Source organism: Thamnophis sirtalis, unplaced genomic scaffold (genome assembly GCF_051295495.1).
Source record: "Thamnophis sirtalis isolate CommonGarterSnake01/CBP01778 unplaced genomic scaffold, rThaSir2_p1.2 scaffold_1, whole genome shotgun sequence".
In the NCBI taxonomy this organism is placed as follows: domain Eukaryota; kingdom Metazoa; phylum Chordata; class Lepidosauria; order Squamata; family Natricidae; genus Thamnophis; species Thamnophis sirtalis.
In genome coordinates, this window is record NW_028261381.1 from 150,246,771 (window position 1) to 150,262,151 (window position 15,381).

At 37.9% G+C, this 15,381-nt stretch overlaps 1 protein-coding gene across 1 annotated transcript in view; it reads right to left on the minus strand.

Annotated features, from left to right (window-relative positions):
* Positions 1 to 15,381, minus strand: part of MNAT1 (MNAT1 component of CDK activating kinase) — a 109,564-nt gene that overhangs the window by 43,903 nt on the left and 50,280 nt on the right. The window contains exon 6 of the mRNA XM_014071965.2: positions 14,819 to 14,944. Coding sequence (XP_013927440.2) covers positions 14,819 to 14,944 — 126 coding nt within the window. The remainder of the gene's footprint in view (positions 1 to 14,818; positions 14,945 to 15,381) is intronic.

A 15,381-nucleotide genomic window follows, 5' to 3' on the forward strand; every position in this document is an offset into this window, starting at 1 on the left:
ATGCCACTCAGGCACATTTGCTAGTGCACATTCCTGTGTTTACTAATTAATCTCCCCGTTGCTCTTTCCCAATGGCAATGTGCCATTTGCAATGTGTGTCCCTTTTTCATTTAAAGGGAAGGTAACAGTTTCAATTGAATTTTCTTTGTCTTTTTCTTAAGAGAAATCCGTGCCTATAACATGCTGATATTCATTGTAAGCCACCTTAAAATTGAGAAGCCAAGCTATGGAGTACATTTTTTCCTTTATGTATGAATCTGTTTCAATGAATTCTGCATAAATCTCATGACTTTTATCTTATTGATAATTTTATAAGCCTCGTATCATGCTGTTCATTAAAATCATCACATTACTAAACTAATCCCCCCCAAATGCTTTAGAAAGTAATGTTAGCCGACGTCCTAAGAATTATACATTTGCTGTACATTTTTTAAAAAAATGATAATTAACACCTCTCTCCAGGAGGGATCCTTCCCGCTCCTCCTAAAGGATGTGGTGGTGAGACCCCTCCTGAAGAAACCGTCTTTGGACCCAGCCATCTTGAGCAACTATCGTCCAGTCTCCAACCTTCCCTTTGTAGGGAAGGTTGTTGAGAAAGTGGTGGCCTCTCAACTCCGACGGTCCTTGGATGAAACCGATTATCTGGATCTCTTTCAGTCCGGTTTCAGGCCTGGTTACAGCACAGAAACTGCTTTGGTCGTGCTGATCGATGATCTCTGGCGAGCCAGGGATAGGGGTCAGTCCTCTATCCTGGTGCTCCTTGACCTTTCAGCGGCCTTCGATACCATCGACCATGGTATCCTTCTGCGACGGTTGCGGGAGGTGGGAGTGGGAGGCACTGTTCTTCGGTGGTTCTCCTCCTACCTCTCGGTCAGGTCGCAGTCGGTATTGGTTGGGGGGCAGAGGTCGACCCCTAGGCCCCTCAATTATGGGGTGCCGCAGGGCTCGGTCCTGTCCCGCCTCCTATTTAACATCTACATGAAGCCGCTGGGTGAGATCATATGGCAGCATGGGATTAACTACCATCAATACGTGGACAATACACAATTGTATCTGTCCGCCCCGTGCCAACTCAGTGAAGCGGTAGAAGTGATGTGCCAGTGCCTGGAGGCTGTTAGGGTCTGGATGGGAACCAACAAGCTTGTGCTCAATCCCGACAAGACTGAATGGCTATTGATGTTCCCTCCCAAAGACTGGCAAACTATTCCATCTCCCAGGCTGGGGGGTGAAATTATACACCCCTCAGAGAGGGTTCGCAATTTGGGAGTCCTCCTGGACCCTCAGCTGACTTTAGATCACCATTTGTCAGCTGCAACCAGGGGGGTCTTTGCCCAGGTTCGCCTGGTGCACCAATTGCGACCCTACCTGGACCAGGAGGAACTTCAGATAGTCACTCACACCCTTGTCATCTCAAGACTGGATTGCTGTAACGCGCTCTACATGGGGCTGCCCTTGAAAAGTGTTTGAAGACTTCAGCTAGTCCAGAATGCAGCCGCGCGAGCGATTGTGGGTGCACCCAGGTACACCCACGTTACACCTATCCCTATCCTCCGCGAGCTGCACTGGCTACCCACTGGTCTCCAGACACGCTTCAAGGTGCTAGTCGTTACTTATAAAGCCCTGCATGGCATCGGACCTGGATACCTGAGAGACTGCCTTCTGCCAATTACCTCCCAAAGACCGATTCGATCTCACAGGCTTGGCCTTCTCCGGGTTCCATTGGCCAGCCAATGTCGGCTGGCAACCCCCTGGGGGAGAGGCTTCTCTGTTGCTGCGCCGGCCCTCTGGAATGAGCTCCCCGTGGAGATCCGGACCCTTACTACCCTCCTGGCCTTCTGTAAAGCTACCAAGTCCTGGCTGTTCCAACAGGCTGGGGGCTGTTGAAATATCCAGCCCCGCCTCAATTGTGAATGTTGTGCATTTTAAAATTCTTTGTATTGTCTTATTTATTTCCCTTTCCCTGTTTAGTGTGAGCCGCCCGGAGTCCTTCGGGAGTGGGCGGCATACAAAACTAATAAACAACAAACAACAAACAAACAATTTAAATCTCTAGGGAGTCAAATTTACATATTAACAAAGTGGCTGACTTCTCCGACCTTGCCTCCGTTCTGCCACTGTCTCCGTTGGATATGGGGGGGGGGGAGGTCACCTATCAGATATCGCTGGACTAATCACACTCAGTGTAGGGATTATTTGCCAAGAATATGCCACTCAGTGCTAAGACCCATACAGGAGATGGGCTCCATTACAAGCAAAATGTTTAGAGGCATGTCTCGGTGATAAGAACTTGGGAAAGTATTTATCAGCTTTCGTCTTACCTCATGAAAGTGCTCAGGACTTGGATCATTTTAATTACCAATAACTCTGACTGAAGAAATTAAGTGAAAGAAGGTTTCAGATTTCTAGGGGTGGTTTGCTGAAGAAAGAATGAATTGCATTTGACCCATTTCAAGTGAGATTACAAGTCATGTTTAAGTACTCTCCCTCCCCATCACCATAAAGCTGTTCTCATTTGGTAATGCAAACTAGCTCCTTGACCTTCACAACAACCTCTGAGAAAACAGTTGTACATTCTACTGTGGTGTAAATCCTTGCAGACAAGTCGAACCTGTTCTTTCTGGCATCTTGCCCTTCAGACGAGTATTCCCTCTAGATTGACTGTATTGTGAAAGACCAAGGAAGAGGCATTTACTGCACTATGTTCATCTTCCCTGCACAAACCTAGTTTAACCCTATTTTGCTTGTAAAATGAAGTTTAACTAATCAGAAACTGAAATCAAACATTCTAATAAAAGAACAATTTTTTAAAAATGTTTGCCAAAGAACCAAATTTAATGTTAAAAAAACTAAATTTCTTTACTATAGATGTAAGTAGGTAGAAATAATAACGGTGGTATACAATGACTTTTTCAATTAATTACAATGGGGATGTTACCTGTTTATTTTATGCTGAATAAACAATAATTTATTTAATATTGAGTAATTAATCTTTTCACCTTAACTGCCAGATTCAATGTACGTGCATTGTTCACTGAAAGCTTCTATTCTACTGGTTTTCCCAAATGTTTATACAAATACAATGTTTCGTTTTCTTCCATTCATTCTTCACTATTCCTTTATGGCAGAATCTTCACATACAGCTTGAACCACGAGATTTAATGCATAAAATAATATAATTTTATTACAAGGCCGTGAGTAATAACCTATATTTATGAAGTCTGTGGATTAAAAAGAAGCATGTAACTATTGTACACCATTTGGAAATCCCAACATGAACATGATTAATCTTTTAGAATTTTCAATAGTGCTGATATTTTTTTAAAAAATCAATAATTTATTAAACAATTTTTGTTCTTTTCAACTATGTTAGTAGTTACTCAAAAGAACAAACTTTTCATCTGTCATTTGGAACACAATGATTATGGTGCTGGATAGTATTCTGCAAGTACAATAGGCCTTTTATTAATATATTAGTATTTTATGTAACTATAGAAGAGAAATAATTCTTGACATTAAATTATTCATCTCTTTAACCAAAGTATTCTTCAAATATGAAACAGTAAAGGTTCCCTAGGAATTCCATAATATGATTCAAGATGATTGAGGAACTGGAACTTAAATCTTAGAGGAAAGACTAAGTGACCTGAGTATTCTTAATAGTGAGACATTAGAGGGGAAAGCTTAGGGAATGTGTAAAAACCTGCTCTCAGTTACCTGTACAGTACAAAAAATAATGGCATTAAATGACAAGAAGCCAAATGATTATTCAATATTAGGAAAAGTTTCCTAATTGTAAGAAAACATCAACAGTGGAAGTAGTTGCCAAAAGAAACAGACATTGGATTTGTAAAAAGCCGCCCAGATTCATTTTATAGGGGAGATGGGCCTCATTTAAAAATTAATTAATTAATTAATATTATTTTGAAGGTGGACTTTATGCAGAAAATCTCAAAGCTTTACTTAATACAACATTAATGCCACAAATATCTTAAAACAAATTCTTATGAAATGGAAATTAAATTAAAGAATCATATATAATTCACATGCCTTTCTGATAATTGAATAAAACACCTCCTTGTAGGACAGTATGGTTATATTCTTCTGTCAACTAAACTACTACATTACAAGTTTATTCTCACTATTCAAGGATATGGTCATGCACATACTGTATTACTTCTGAATTTGTTTTTTTACAAGGCACTTCGAATTACAGAATATTATCACCAGATAAGCAAATGATCCATGGAAGTCTACAAAATAGAAACCAAGTTTCTATGAGTTCCCTCCTCCCAATTTTGAGGAAGAAGAGAGCATTCCAACAATTTGTACATGCATCCAACAAAGAATCAGTTCCCCAATTAATCACTAGGGGGATAATTTCCTTCATAATAACTGGAAATATTTTGTGATGTGCTATACAAGCTACTTCAAAGGAACATCAACAGTGGAGTTTCAGAGATATTACAGGGCAGTATTGTACCGTCCAAAGTTAGTGGCTCCAAAATGAATAGCCATTTAACTACAATCATGATCAGATTGGACTAAAAAGTAATTAATATTGAAAAGATGGTTAGATAATCATAAGACACAACCACAAGACAGTATAATGTATGAAAAACCAAGAACAAGACTGCAGAGTAAGAAAAGACAAAATATAGCTCATGAGCCCTAAAAATAAATTAAAATTAAATCACAGGAAATTTATATTTATTTATATTAGCTCGAGAGAACTTAAACCTCAAACATCCTGTTATTTCTTTGTTAAAAAGGAAACAGAGGAATTACTGCAATATTAGGCTTATTATTTTCAATTAAGGACCTCAGGTTCAAACTAGCTTAGCAGAAAATGAGTTCTACTTTGCCAAAATTAAAATATGTTGATTCAGGTGCTATTTTTAGCTTTTTCTTATTTCAGCTCTTTTCTCAAAATAAGCTGTCTCAGGTAACTGAAATTCATCAACACAGAGAACAATGAGGAACTGATATTTTCCAAACGAACCTCTGTATACACATTCACACGCATACTCCCAGCCTTTTAGTAGTTCCATTGACCTTACCCATCATTTCAAACTCACATTTTTCTGGGAGATCAGAAAATTAACTTGCATTTAACACTTAACTGTCAGCCTGCTCCCAATGTTTACTAGGCAAAATGCTGGAAATTGTATATTCAACACAGGTGCGTCTAACCCACTGGGGTCAATTAGTAATGCAACGCACAAATCATAAACATTAACATTATTATGTGATTTTATATTTTATATATATCCAGCCAAAACAACTCCTCTTCACTCAGTGCAGCCCAGGCAAGACAAAAGATTGAATACCTATGCTCTAACACCACAGTCCTTTCCCCTCACCATTTTACCTATTGTAAAGCAAAATTATGAACTCAACATGTCTTTCTCTTCTACTTTATATATTCCAGAACTAAGCTACAAAGAGAAGTGAACTTGATTAATTCTCTCAAAGCCAATTATTTTAGTTTTAAACCAAAATATCCAACAGCGTTAGGTAGAGGTAAGCTAAGATAAATTCAGATTCTATTGACAAAATTTATACCTCGCATAAATTAACTCTGATCTGATTTGTACATCAACTGTACAAACTCTTTAACTCTTTTATAACTCTAACTCAGGGTTTGTTTAATCATGATTTGTTGAGCAATAATAAATTGGCTTCATATAATGCATTTAGCCCTACATCATGGTTTACTAACTACAATAGTTGGGTTTGCAAAACACGCTATGCAAAAAAAAAAGCCTACCACCATTTGATCTAGTATGATTTGTGTACAGAACTCGTGTGTGTGTGTGTGTGTTGCAAATTTACATTAAAAGGGGTACAGAATTTAACATTATCAGATTTATTTACAGGTACTAAGTTTACAACTATCAGTATCACCAATTGTTATCAACCAAAATATCCCAGGTGAGAATACTTTAAATTCTTCTTCAATTTATTTTCATGCAATACTTGAATAAAACTATTGCACAGGTGTGGGGGTATTGTATGGACCAGAACAACTTCTATTTTTGTGGGTTTGGAAAGACCTAATAATATACCGAGAAACACAGAAAACTAGGTTAATTACCTGAAAAGAAAGAAGGCCAATTAACAACCACAAAAAAGAAGTAAGCCATTAAACCTTTCAAAATGAATTATATTTCTTTCTCCCTCCCTTCCAAACAATCGGGGAAGTTTCTTTCAACAGTAACTGACACTAGGTGCTTTTTCCTTAGTTCCATCTTGATGGACATCCCAAAAAACCCCTGCTTGCAACAAAGGGGTGCCAGCTTTTGATGCCAGATGATGATTGCATGGAACAATAACCTCTTCTCTACCCTTGAACACCTGAGCAACCATCCTTCCTGAAAACCATTGTTTAGGACAACTTCTTCATTAGAGTGCATTGTCCCTTTGATCCAAAAATCCTTTCTCCTTAGCATATGCAGGCAATCAATGATTATACTTAAACTCCAGGCAATTCTCATTATAAAAGAGGTGGCAAAATAAATACATTTTAATGTGATTTTTTTTTATTATCAACATTTTTTTCCTATTGGTCAAAATTCTACTAATCAGTGTCCTGCTTTAATTTCTTTGCAATTTTTAATATATTAATAGCAAGGCAGAAAGGGGAAAAAAACTTGCACCAAACAAAACAGAAAGTAACAACTTACAGTTTAATTTTTAAACTGTTGGACAGCAGCAAGTAGGCTACTCATTTGATTTTTAATTTAGCAAATTATATCTAATTGTATTTTCTTAAAACAACAGTCCACCATGGCTTTAAAAGCAGAATTAGACAAATTTATAAATATAACTAATCTTGATGTAAAGAGGTAAGAGAAAGTAAAGATCAGCTAAGACTTATAAGGAAAAATGTGCCACAAGCACCACTGTGGTAATTAAGCTTTTTTTAATCATCTGTCAGTCTGGTTTTTTGTGGTTGTTTGATTAAGACAACTCTGGAACCAAGACAACTTTGCTTTGTAAAACCTTCCGCCTTGAGTGTTCTGCCTTTTCATTACTTTTATTTACATTTTAATACTGTCTCTTTATGGCATGCATGGATGTCTTCTTACCCATTTTACATCATGTTATGAAAAGCAAGTCAGACCGAGAGATAATGCCTGCCCCAAATGTGTGTAACAGCAGCAATCTGACACGATATCTTTCCAGCCACAATCCAATTCTCTAATGTATTTATTTATTCATTCATTCATTTTAAAAGATTTGTTTGGTTGTTCATCTCATGCACCATAAACCTGGGTGACTAACAAACAATAATAAAAGCAGTAAAAAGCATAAAAACCATCACAAAAATTGCTGCCACCTCAAAAATATTTGCTGCCACCTCAAAAAGCAACATGCACCCCGCATATCCCCACTTCATTGGGCTCCAATCTCAGTTTACCCACCCAAAGTCTGTGGGAAAAGCCAAGTCCTCAAGATTTTCGGCAAGGTTAGGAAGGTAGAGGCCTACTTGGAACTGAGGGGAAGGATGTTTCAAAGATTAGAAGTCACTATCAGGGAGAATACACAACTTCTTTCAGACAAAAGTATTAGTATGTACGCTTAGGAGACTTCCTCAATCTTTACACTCCTAAATAGAGAGAAAGAAAAATCTATTTCAGAGGACAGAAGCAATTCTTTAGAGGAAAGGAGACAAGCAAGTAAATGCTCACCAGGGCAGAGAGCCCCAGCTTAAAGCAATTGCTTTGGAGAAATAGAAATGCACATGGAATTTAATTTAGGCTTCTGAGACAAAGAAAGATGAAATCCCCATTCTTCTGGGAGAAAAAAATATCCAAGGCACAAATTGAAGCAGTTTGATTTTGAGGCCAACTATTGTCAGTTATTACATTTTAATTAAATAGATTTTCTGATTTATTTTACTTTGAAATTTTAAATTTAACAACTAGTATTTTAGCCAATAAAATTTAACACTAAAGCTGTATTTTTCCATTATATTTATATAGTGCAAGATTTAGCTATCCATGATTTATGCAACACATGGTCAAAACATGGTAATAAAAGAAGAAACACATTACAGACCTCACTGTTTTTAAAAAAACATGCAGCAGAAATGAAAAGTTATATTGAGATAATCTATAAAATGTGCTTACATTGTATGAATGATGTGCTATTCCTTCATAAAGCATGTAGGAAGTCAGCATTTCTCAAAAGTGTGAAGTATTTCCATGTGCTTAAAGTGTGAGCTTTCCAAAGCAAACAACTGTGAAAAGACAGAGGGGGGGGGAGCAGGGGCAGCATATATCCAGCCAGCCATATTTTGGCTTGCTCCACCAGATATCTTCTCTCTTTCAATATTTGAATTGCTCTTCTTTCTAATATGCATAAAGAAGAGGCAACAAGCAGCATATGTACCAAATTAAAGAACTTGGGAAGAAAAGAGCCAACAAAATGTTTAACTACACTCACTAAAGGAAAATAAATATCCCCAAAACAAGATAAACATACAAGAGCATAGATAAAATGCAGCACAAAAGAATTTAGTTACAGGGTAGGATCCCCCTCAGGACTGAAGAGACAAAACCGAATGAAAGACTTTGGTTTTTTTCTTTATTTGTAATGTTTCCAGAGAGAAAAACATCAGGTTCTCTAAAAGGTTGACTTTAAGGTTGACTTTTTTTCAGACAGATAGGTCAACAAGTAGCATTCAGCTAAAGCAAATAAACAAATCATTGTCTCCCTCCCATTTCTAATTTCAGAAGCAAGTAAAAAGTAGTAAATTGATTTGTGGCCTAATTTGCTCTACCAGGCCAACTATCTCCCTGCCTGTAAAAGTGATCCCTCTGCTACTGTCTCTCTATGCCTATTGCTGTATGAATAGCTATTAATAATTTTTTTCCATAGAATCAATCAAGAGCTTATTTCAGCAGTAGCAGGCAACCTCTTAGGACTAGTAAAGCACTGACTACCTTCTTGATTATCTTATCTTCAAACACTCTTCTTTCTTGGGACCTCCGCTCTGGGTAGACTGAATCCTCAAAGCATCATTTTCACATCCACACATAGTAACACAACACTTCTTTGGGGGTGATTTAACTCTCCCAAGATGATGCATGTCCTTAGCAGTCTGAAACTAATTAAATCTATTTTCGGTTGGTAGTGATCTTCTTTTTCTCTGGGTCCAAAAACTGTTTTCCTGCCAACTCCTTAGATCATCTCAGCTTCTTTACCTGCCTCACACAGTAAGTAAGACTATACATGTGGAAATATTTTGTTTTCTCCCACATCTGTCCCGGCCTCAAGATGTCAGCCGTAAATAAAATAAAATGAATCTGAATTTTAATGATCATGTAGCAGACTAGCAAAACGAAGTTTATTTGGCCCATTCTGTTACAGAGGAATGGAATAAGCTTCTTCAAATGGGGCTCCATTGTTTTGGGGCTACTACATAGAAGGTCTTGTTTCAGATAACTCTTCAACATACCTTCACCATCAGAAGGAACTATGAGGACCTTAAAACAAAGATAGTACAATAAACAACATTTGTGGAACCATCTCTCCCTGGGGGTATCTGCTCAACCCTCCCCCTGAAGTTTAGATAGAATGAGTACATTCCAAGTCTCTTCTTTTAAATCTAGTAGTCAAGCAGGACCTAGAAAGTGTTCTTCTCTATAGCTGCCCCTGCCCAGTGGAATATCATTCCTCATGACATCCAGCAGATCTTCTAGTCTTAAGGCCTTGAAAAGCCGGCTCTTCCCGCAAGCACTGGGGTATGATGAGGCTGGAGCCCAGTAAGGTGGAATGCTGATGTACAGGAGAGTGTTGGGATGCTGGAAGTTTTTCTTCTGGTTGTTTGTATTTTTTATGTTTTAATTGTTTTGTGAGCTTTCTAGGACTTTTGGTTTGTAATGCGGCAGTTATGTAAATAATATATTATTAACAAATAATATAATAAACAAACAAGTGTGTGGCCACACTTGGAATACTGCATTCAGTTTGGTAACCATGATGTAGAAAAGATGTGAAGACTCTTGAAAGAGTGCAGAGAAGAACAACAAAGATGATTAGGGGACTGGAGACTAAAACATATGAAGAACGTTTGCAGGAACTGGGTATGTCTAGTTTAATAGAAAGAAAGACTAGGGGAGACATGATAACAGTGTTCCAATATCTCAGGGGTTGCCACAAAGAAGTCAAACTATTCTCAAGGCACCTGAGGGTATAACAAGAAGCAATGGGTGGAAACTAATCAAGGAGAGACACAACTTAGAACTGAGGAGAAATTTCCTGACAGTTAGAACAATTAATCAGTGGAACAGCTTGCCTCCAGAAGTTGGGAATCCCCCAACACTGGAAGTCTTTAAGAAGATGTTGGATAGCCATTTGTCTGAAATGGTATAGGGTTTCCTTCCTAGGCATGGGGTTGGACTAGAAGACCTCCAAGGTCCCTTCCAACTCTGCTATTGTATTCATAGTTTCATAGTTTCATAGTTTATTGACATTTATAGGCCGCCCTTTTCCCTGAGGGGACTCAGGGCGGCTTACAATTAATAGGGAGGGAGTGCAAGACAGAACACAAGAAAAAAAGAAAAATGTGAATAAAAAAATAAACCAGTAAAACACAACATTCATTCAGCATTCGGGTGGGGCGAGGTTAGGGTCTTATCCCCAGGCCTGATGGGATAGCCAGATCTTGAGGGCTGTGCGGAAGGTCTGGACGGTGGTGAGGGTGCGAATCTCCACGGGGAGATCGTTCCAAAGCGTCGGAGCTGCAACTGAGAAGGCTCTCCTCCGCGTAGTCGCCAGTCGGCACTGACTGGCAGATGGAATTCGGAGGAGACCTACTCTATGCGATCTGATGGGACGCAGGGAGGTAATTGGCAGAAGGCGGTCTCTCAAATAGTCAGATCCACTACCATGGAGGGCTTTATGAATGGTAAGTAGCACCTTGAAGCGCACCCGAAGATCAACAGGTAGCCACGGAGGATCGGTGTTATGTGGGCGAACCGTGGTGCGCCCACGATCACTCGCGCGGCCGCATTCTGGACTAGCTGAAGTCGCCGGATGCTCTTCAAGGGCAGCCCCATGTAGAGCACATTGCAGTATTCCAGCCTAGAGATCACAAGGGCTCGAGTATTGTATTGTAAACCCTTAGATCGAGAGTGTGCATATGGCCTACAAGGCATTCCATTTCATTTCATTTATTTGGGATTTATAGGCCGCCCTTTTCCCTGAGGGGACTCAGGGCGGCTTACATTCATAGGGAAAGGGGGGTGCAATACAGAGACATAAACAATATGTGCATAAAATAAACATATTGACATATTTCCCCTCAAAAGCTTCACTCGGGCTGAATCAGCTATCAAGGTGTGCATAGGGCAGAACAAGAACACTGGCTACAAGCCAGAGAAAGCAAGCCAGGAAGAAATGAGACAGAACAAGAACTCTGATTGAGTGGACTCTCCTCCAGATTGAGTTCACCTGTACTCCAGATGTAAACTTGGGAAGCATCCAGTCATTTTGCTGGATCATTCAGTTTTTCATCCTTATCCTAGACAATGTGGCATCAGTTTTCAAGGTAGGGTCATAGGTCAGTGCTGAACAAATATTTTACATTCACAGGAACCCAGATTCAAGTCTTGCAATTCCAATTAAAGGAAACCCAAGTATTGGAATTGGCAAGGCTTCTGTTCAGGGTGAAAGAAAACTAATACCAGCCAATTAGAGTAGATAATATGGGGCTAAATGAACCAGTGGTCAGGCAGAGCAATAGTCTGATTATGAAAACTGAGTCATGTGTACTTATTTGGGAACCTAAGGAAGCAAGAAAGTTCTAATCTATCCTCAAGATGTTTTCTGCTCAAAGTTAAAGAACAGGGAGATGATGAGAGAGAGAGAAAAATGCACACAATAAAGAAAATAAAAAACAACAAATCTGTGTATAAATGCAGATTCATATATTTACATAGTTACTTGTGATTAGATACAAAATCAGAATCTTGGTTTCAGCTGAGGATTTCGCTTCATTTGTCTAACTAAACAGCTCATGGCTCGAGGGCTAATAGCATTTTTTTAAATAAGCAAGTTATATTCAGAGTGGTTTCAAGCATTCTTTTTTACTAAAATATGGAAAAAGAGTAGGAATTATGTAAGAGATTTGTGGGCATAATGCAACCTCACATCCCCCACCCCAGCTAGATTACCACAGGAATTGGTTTCTACAAAATGAGATGTTAAATATCCATCTCTCCCTTGTATCCTTTTGCTCAACAGAAATAAGACCCAGCAAATATGATGGAAGAAGAGAAATATCAGACGCGCTGCAGCTAGTTTTCCTAGTAGCAATTTCACCCCCATCCCCACCCCTTTATTGGAGAATGGCAAGGGGTCCAGATTGGCAGAACAACAGAAATCTCAGTCCTTCCTCAGTCCTAACAACAGGAGGGAAGGAGGGAGCTGGTTGGACAGTGGAGTGGCAGTGGTATGGCTGGGTATCAGCCAAGCTTGTGGCAGCCACACGGCTAAAGTGGCCATCAATAAATTCTCCACAAGATGGGCAGTGACTCCAAGAAGGGAAGATATGATGACAGAAGAACATACTGCAAGAAAGAAAGAAGGATTTTTTTACAGCTATATCTGTAGTAAATGCATCACCAATTTTTAAAAAAATTAATAATAGTATAGGCTAAACTATATCTAGAATAAGGAATTAAGGAATAACATGTGGGGAAACTGGAGAATGCCTCTGCTTAGGGAGCTCCCACTTTCTGAGGCCCAGTACTGCTGCCCTCAGAAATGGAAAAGTGGTTAGAATGCAGTACTGCAGGCTACTTCTGCTGACTGCCGGTTGCAAGTAGTTTGGCAGTTCAAATCTCACCAGGCTCAAGCCTTTCATCCTTCCAAGGATGGTAAAATGAGGACCCAGGCTATTGGGGGCAATGTGCTGACACTGTAAACCACTTAGAGACGGCTGTAAAGCACTATGAAGCTATATATAAATCTAAGTGCTATTGCTATGAAAATTAAAATAAACTAATCATGTTGACTACTTTTACAACAAGTTCTAGTAATCCTTAAGGAATTAAACAACACTACAACACTTCAATACTAACTGAACTAAGATAAGTGAAAATAAATTCTGGGCCTAGTCAACAATTTGTCCTGTTCTACCCTTTCTTGGTACTCAAAAGATCACAAAAAAGAAATGTATATGAAAAAAATACATTTAAAACAGTACTCAGCTCAAAGATGTCAAGGGACGCTAATAGAGTCAAGATGGCAATTGCAGCCACATAATGGCAGTCCCACCCCTAAGGGAAAGACAGAAGTTATCTTGACTTTTATGACAACCTCTGTAAAATAAAACAGCGAAAACTACAGTTATCATCACTGTTATACTTCAAGAGAAATAAATAATACCAAATAAAAGTTATGCTTTTAAAGAAACATTTCAAAACAAATCTTCCCGCTAGCAAAAATCTATTATTTTCCCCAAGAATGTTCACTGATTCTTTTATTTTAAAAAAAGCATTTACCAACATATTTTATGATGTAAGTGCACCAATGTTACTTTTACTTCCATTTTTAACTACCTGTGCTTTGATATACCATTTCTGGCTTGTCTTTACAATAGGGTTAAATTTTGTTTAGGCCAAGATAACTGAGGCTGGTGGGACCTGAAGTTCAAAATATATGGAGAGCACTAAATTGCCTATTTCTGCCTTAGGGAAAAAACTCAATTTTAGCAATTTGTTCTTTAATATGGCCTTCCTCTTTTAATCAGCCTTTTCCAAGTTGATTTAAATTACCCTTTCCCAAGTTGATTTAAATCAGCCTTTCCCAAGCATAAGAGCTATAACTATTTACCAGTGAAGAGTTGCAATCCAATGCAACTGAAAATCATAGGTTGGAGAAATGCTCTAAACCACTGTCAAGATTAAATATATGTCTGCATATCAGTATAATCAAGATTAATTGACAATAGAAGCAAAAAGTATTATTCCTTCCTAGTTATATAAAAGATTAATGTTATGTCCAAGAATGAATGCTGATTGTTCATAAGAAAAGAGCACATATAATCTGTAGCAGAGCCAAGGAACTGTCATTTTTTATGAGAAAACAAATATATACCAAATCTAGATGAACTTTGGAGAGACTCTTTTAGAGCTATTTCACACTATTATCATCCATATTTCCTAAATAACAGGAGTGTTAATCATTTGAAAAGGATTCCAAAATAACACTTCAGATGTTATGCAAGCCCATGGTTTTTTTCTGTTTTCAATTGTAACTACTTTAAGGTTGTTGATGCACCAAAATTAATGTGATCTTTAAAGCTGCAAATCTTTTTTTAACTTCATGCCAAAGCTTAAAAAACCTTTTTCAACAAATAGTAGAGAAGTGTTATACACACATTTGTACAAGATCCAAAATAATTTTCAAAATATGCCAAGCCCCAGTGCAGAACATATCTGGAGAAAACAACCATCCATAGCCAGCATAATAGGTTGCATTCATTTGTGTGGTGTTGAAATCAAGAAAAGGTTGCCAGTATGCAATTAGAAACATTAGATCCACTGCCAATGGGCTGTGCTTTCTTATGTGTGATATAATCTACTGTACATTCATGAACTGAAAATATAACAATTAGTTTTGAAACCAATTAGTAATATAATGCTGTTTTCTTTATCCCTACTTTTTAATCAGTTAATCGCAACTTAAGTTCTACAGTGAATCTAGAACTTAATTTATTGTTCCAAACTCAAGACTGGAAAGGTTAGACTGTGAAAAGGAAAAAAATAATTATCTCTTAACACACAGAAAGCTGTTTATATCTTACCATTTTAATGCCTGTTGAAAATGCCACTGGTTTGATAGGTTTGGGAATCTCCAGTTGCATTTCTAGCTGTGTAGACCGATCTTTATGCTGGGCTAATAACAAAGATGCTGGCAGATGGGAACTTTCCTACAATCAAAATTAAAAACATAGAATAAAATATTTAAAAGCCATAAACCATCCACCATTACTGTCATGCATTCCTAGAATAACAAATTGCATCTTTTTCGAAAATGGCTTTCTCTGGCCATTTCCAGAAGAACAGCGTTCAATACTCCCAGTTTACCAGAAAATGGCCATTTTTACTAATAGAGGAAAGCTACATTACACTCATAAATGGAAAAAAAAAACCTTAGAAAGATATATTTTTATAGATTCTGCATTAACTAAAATGTAATAAAATATAATAACCAGAAAGATAAATGTATTAAAATATGAGCATTATTCTAATAATTACATAAACATGTAGTTAATATCACTTTCAAAGTCGTAATAATTAGAATTAACAATTCAAAAAAGCAGCAGCACAAAGTCATCTAAGCGGGATCCAAAACTTACAGCCAATT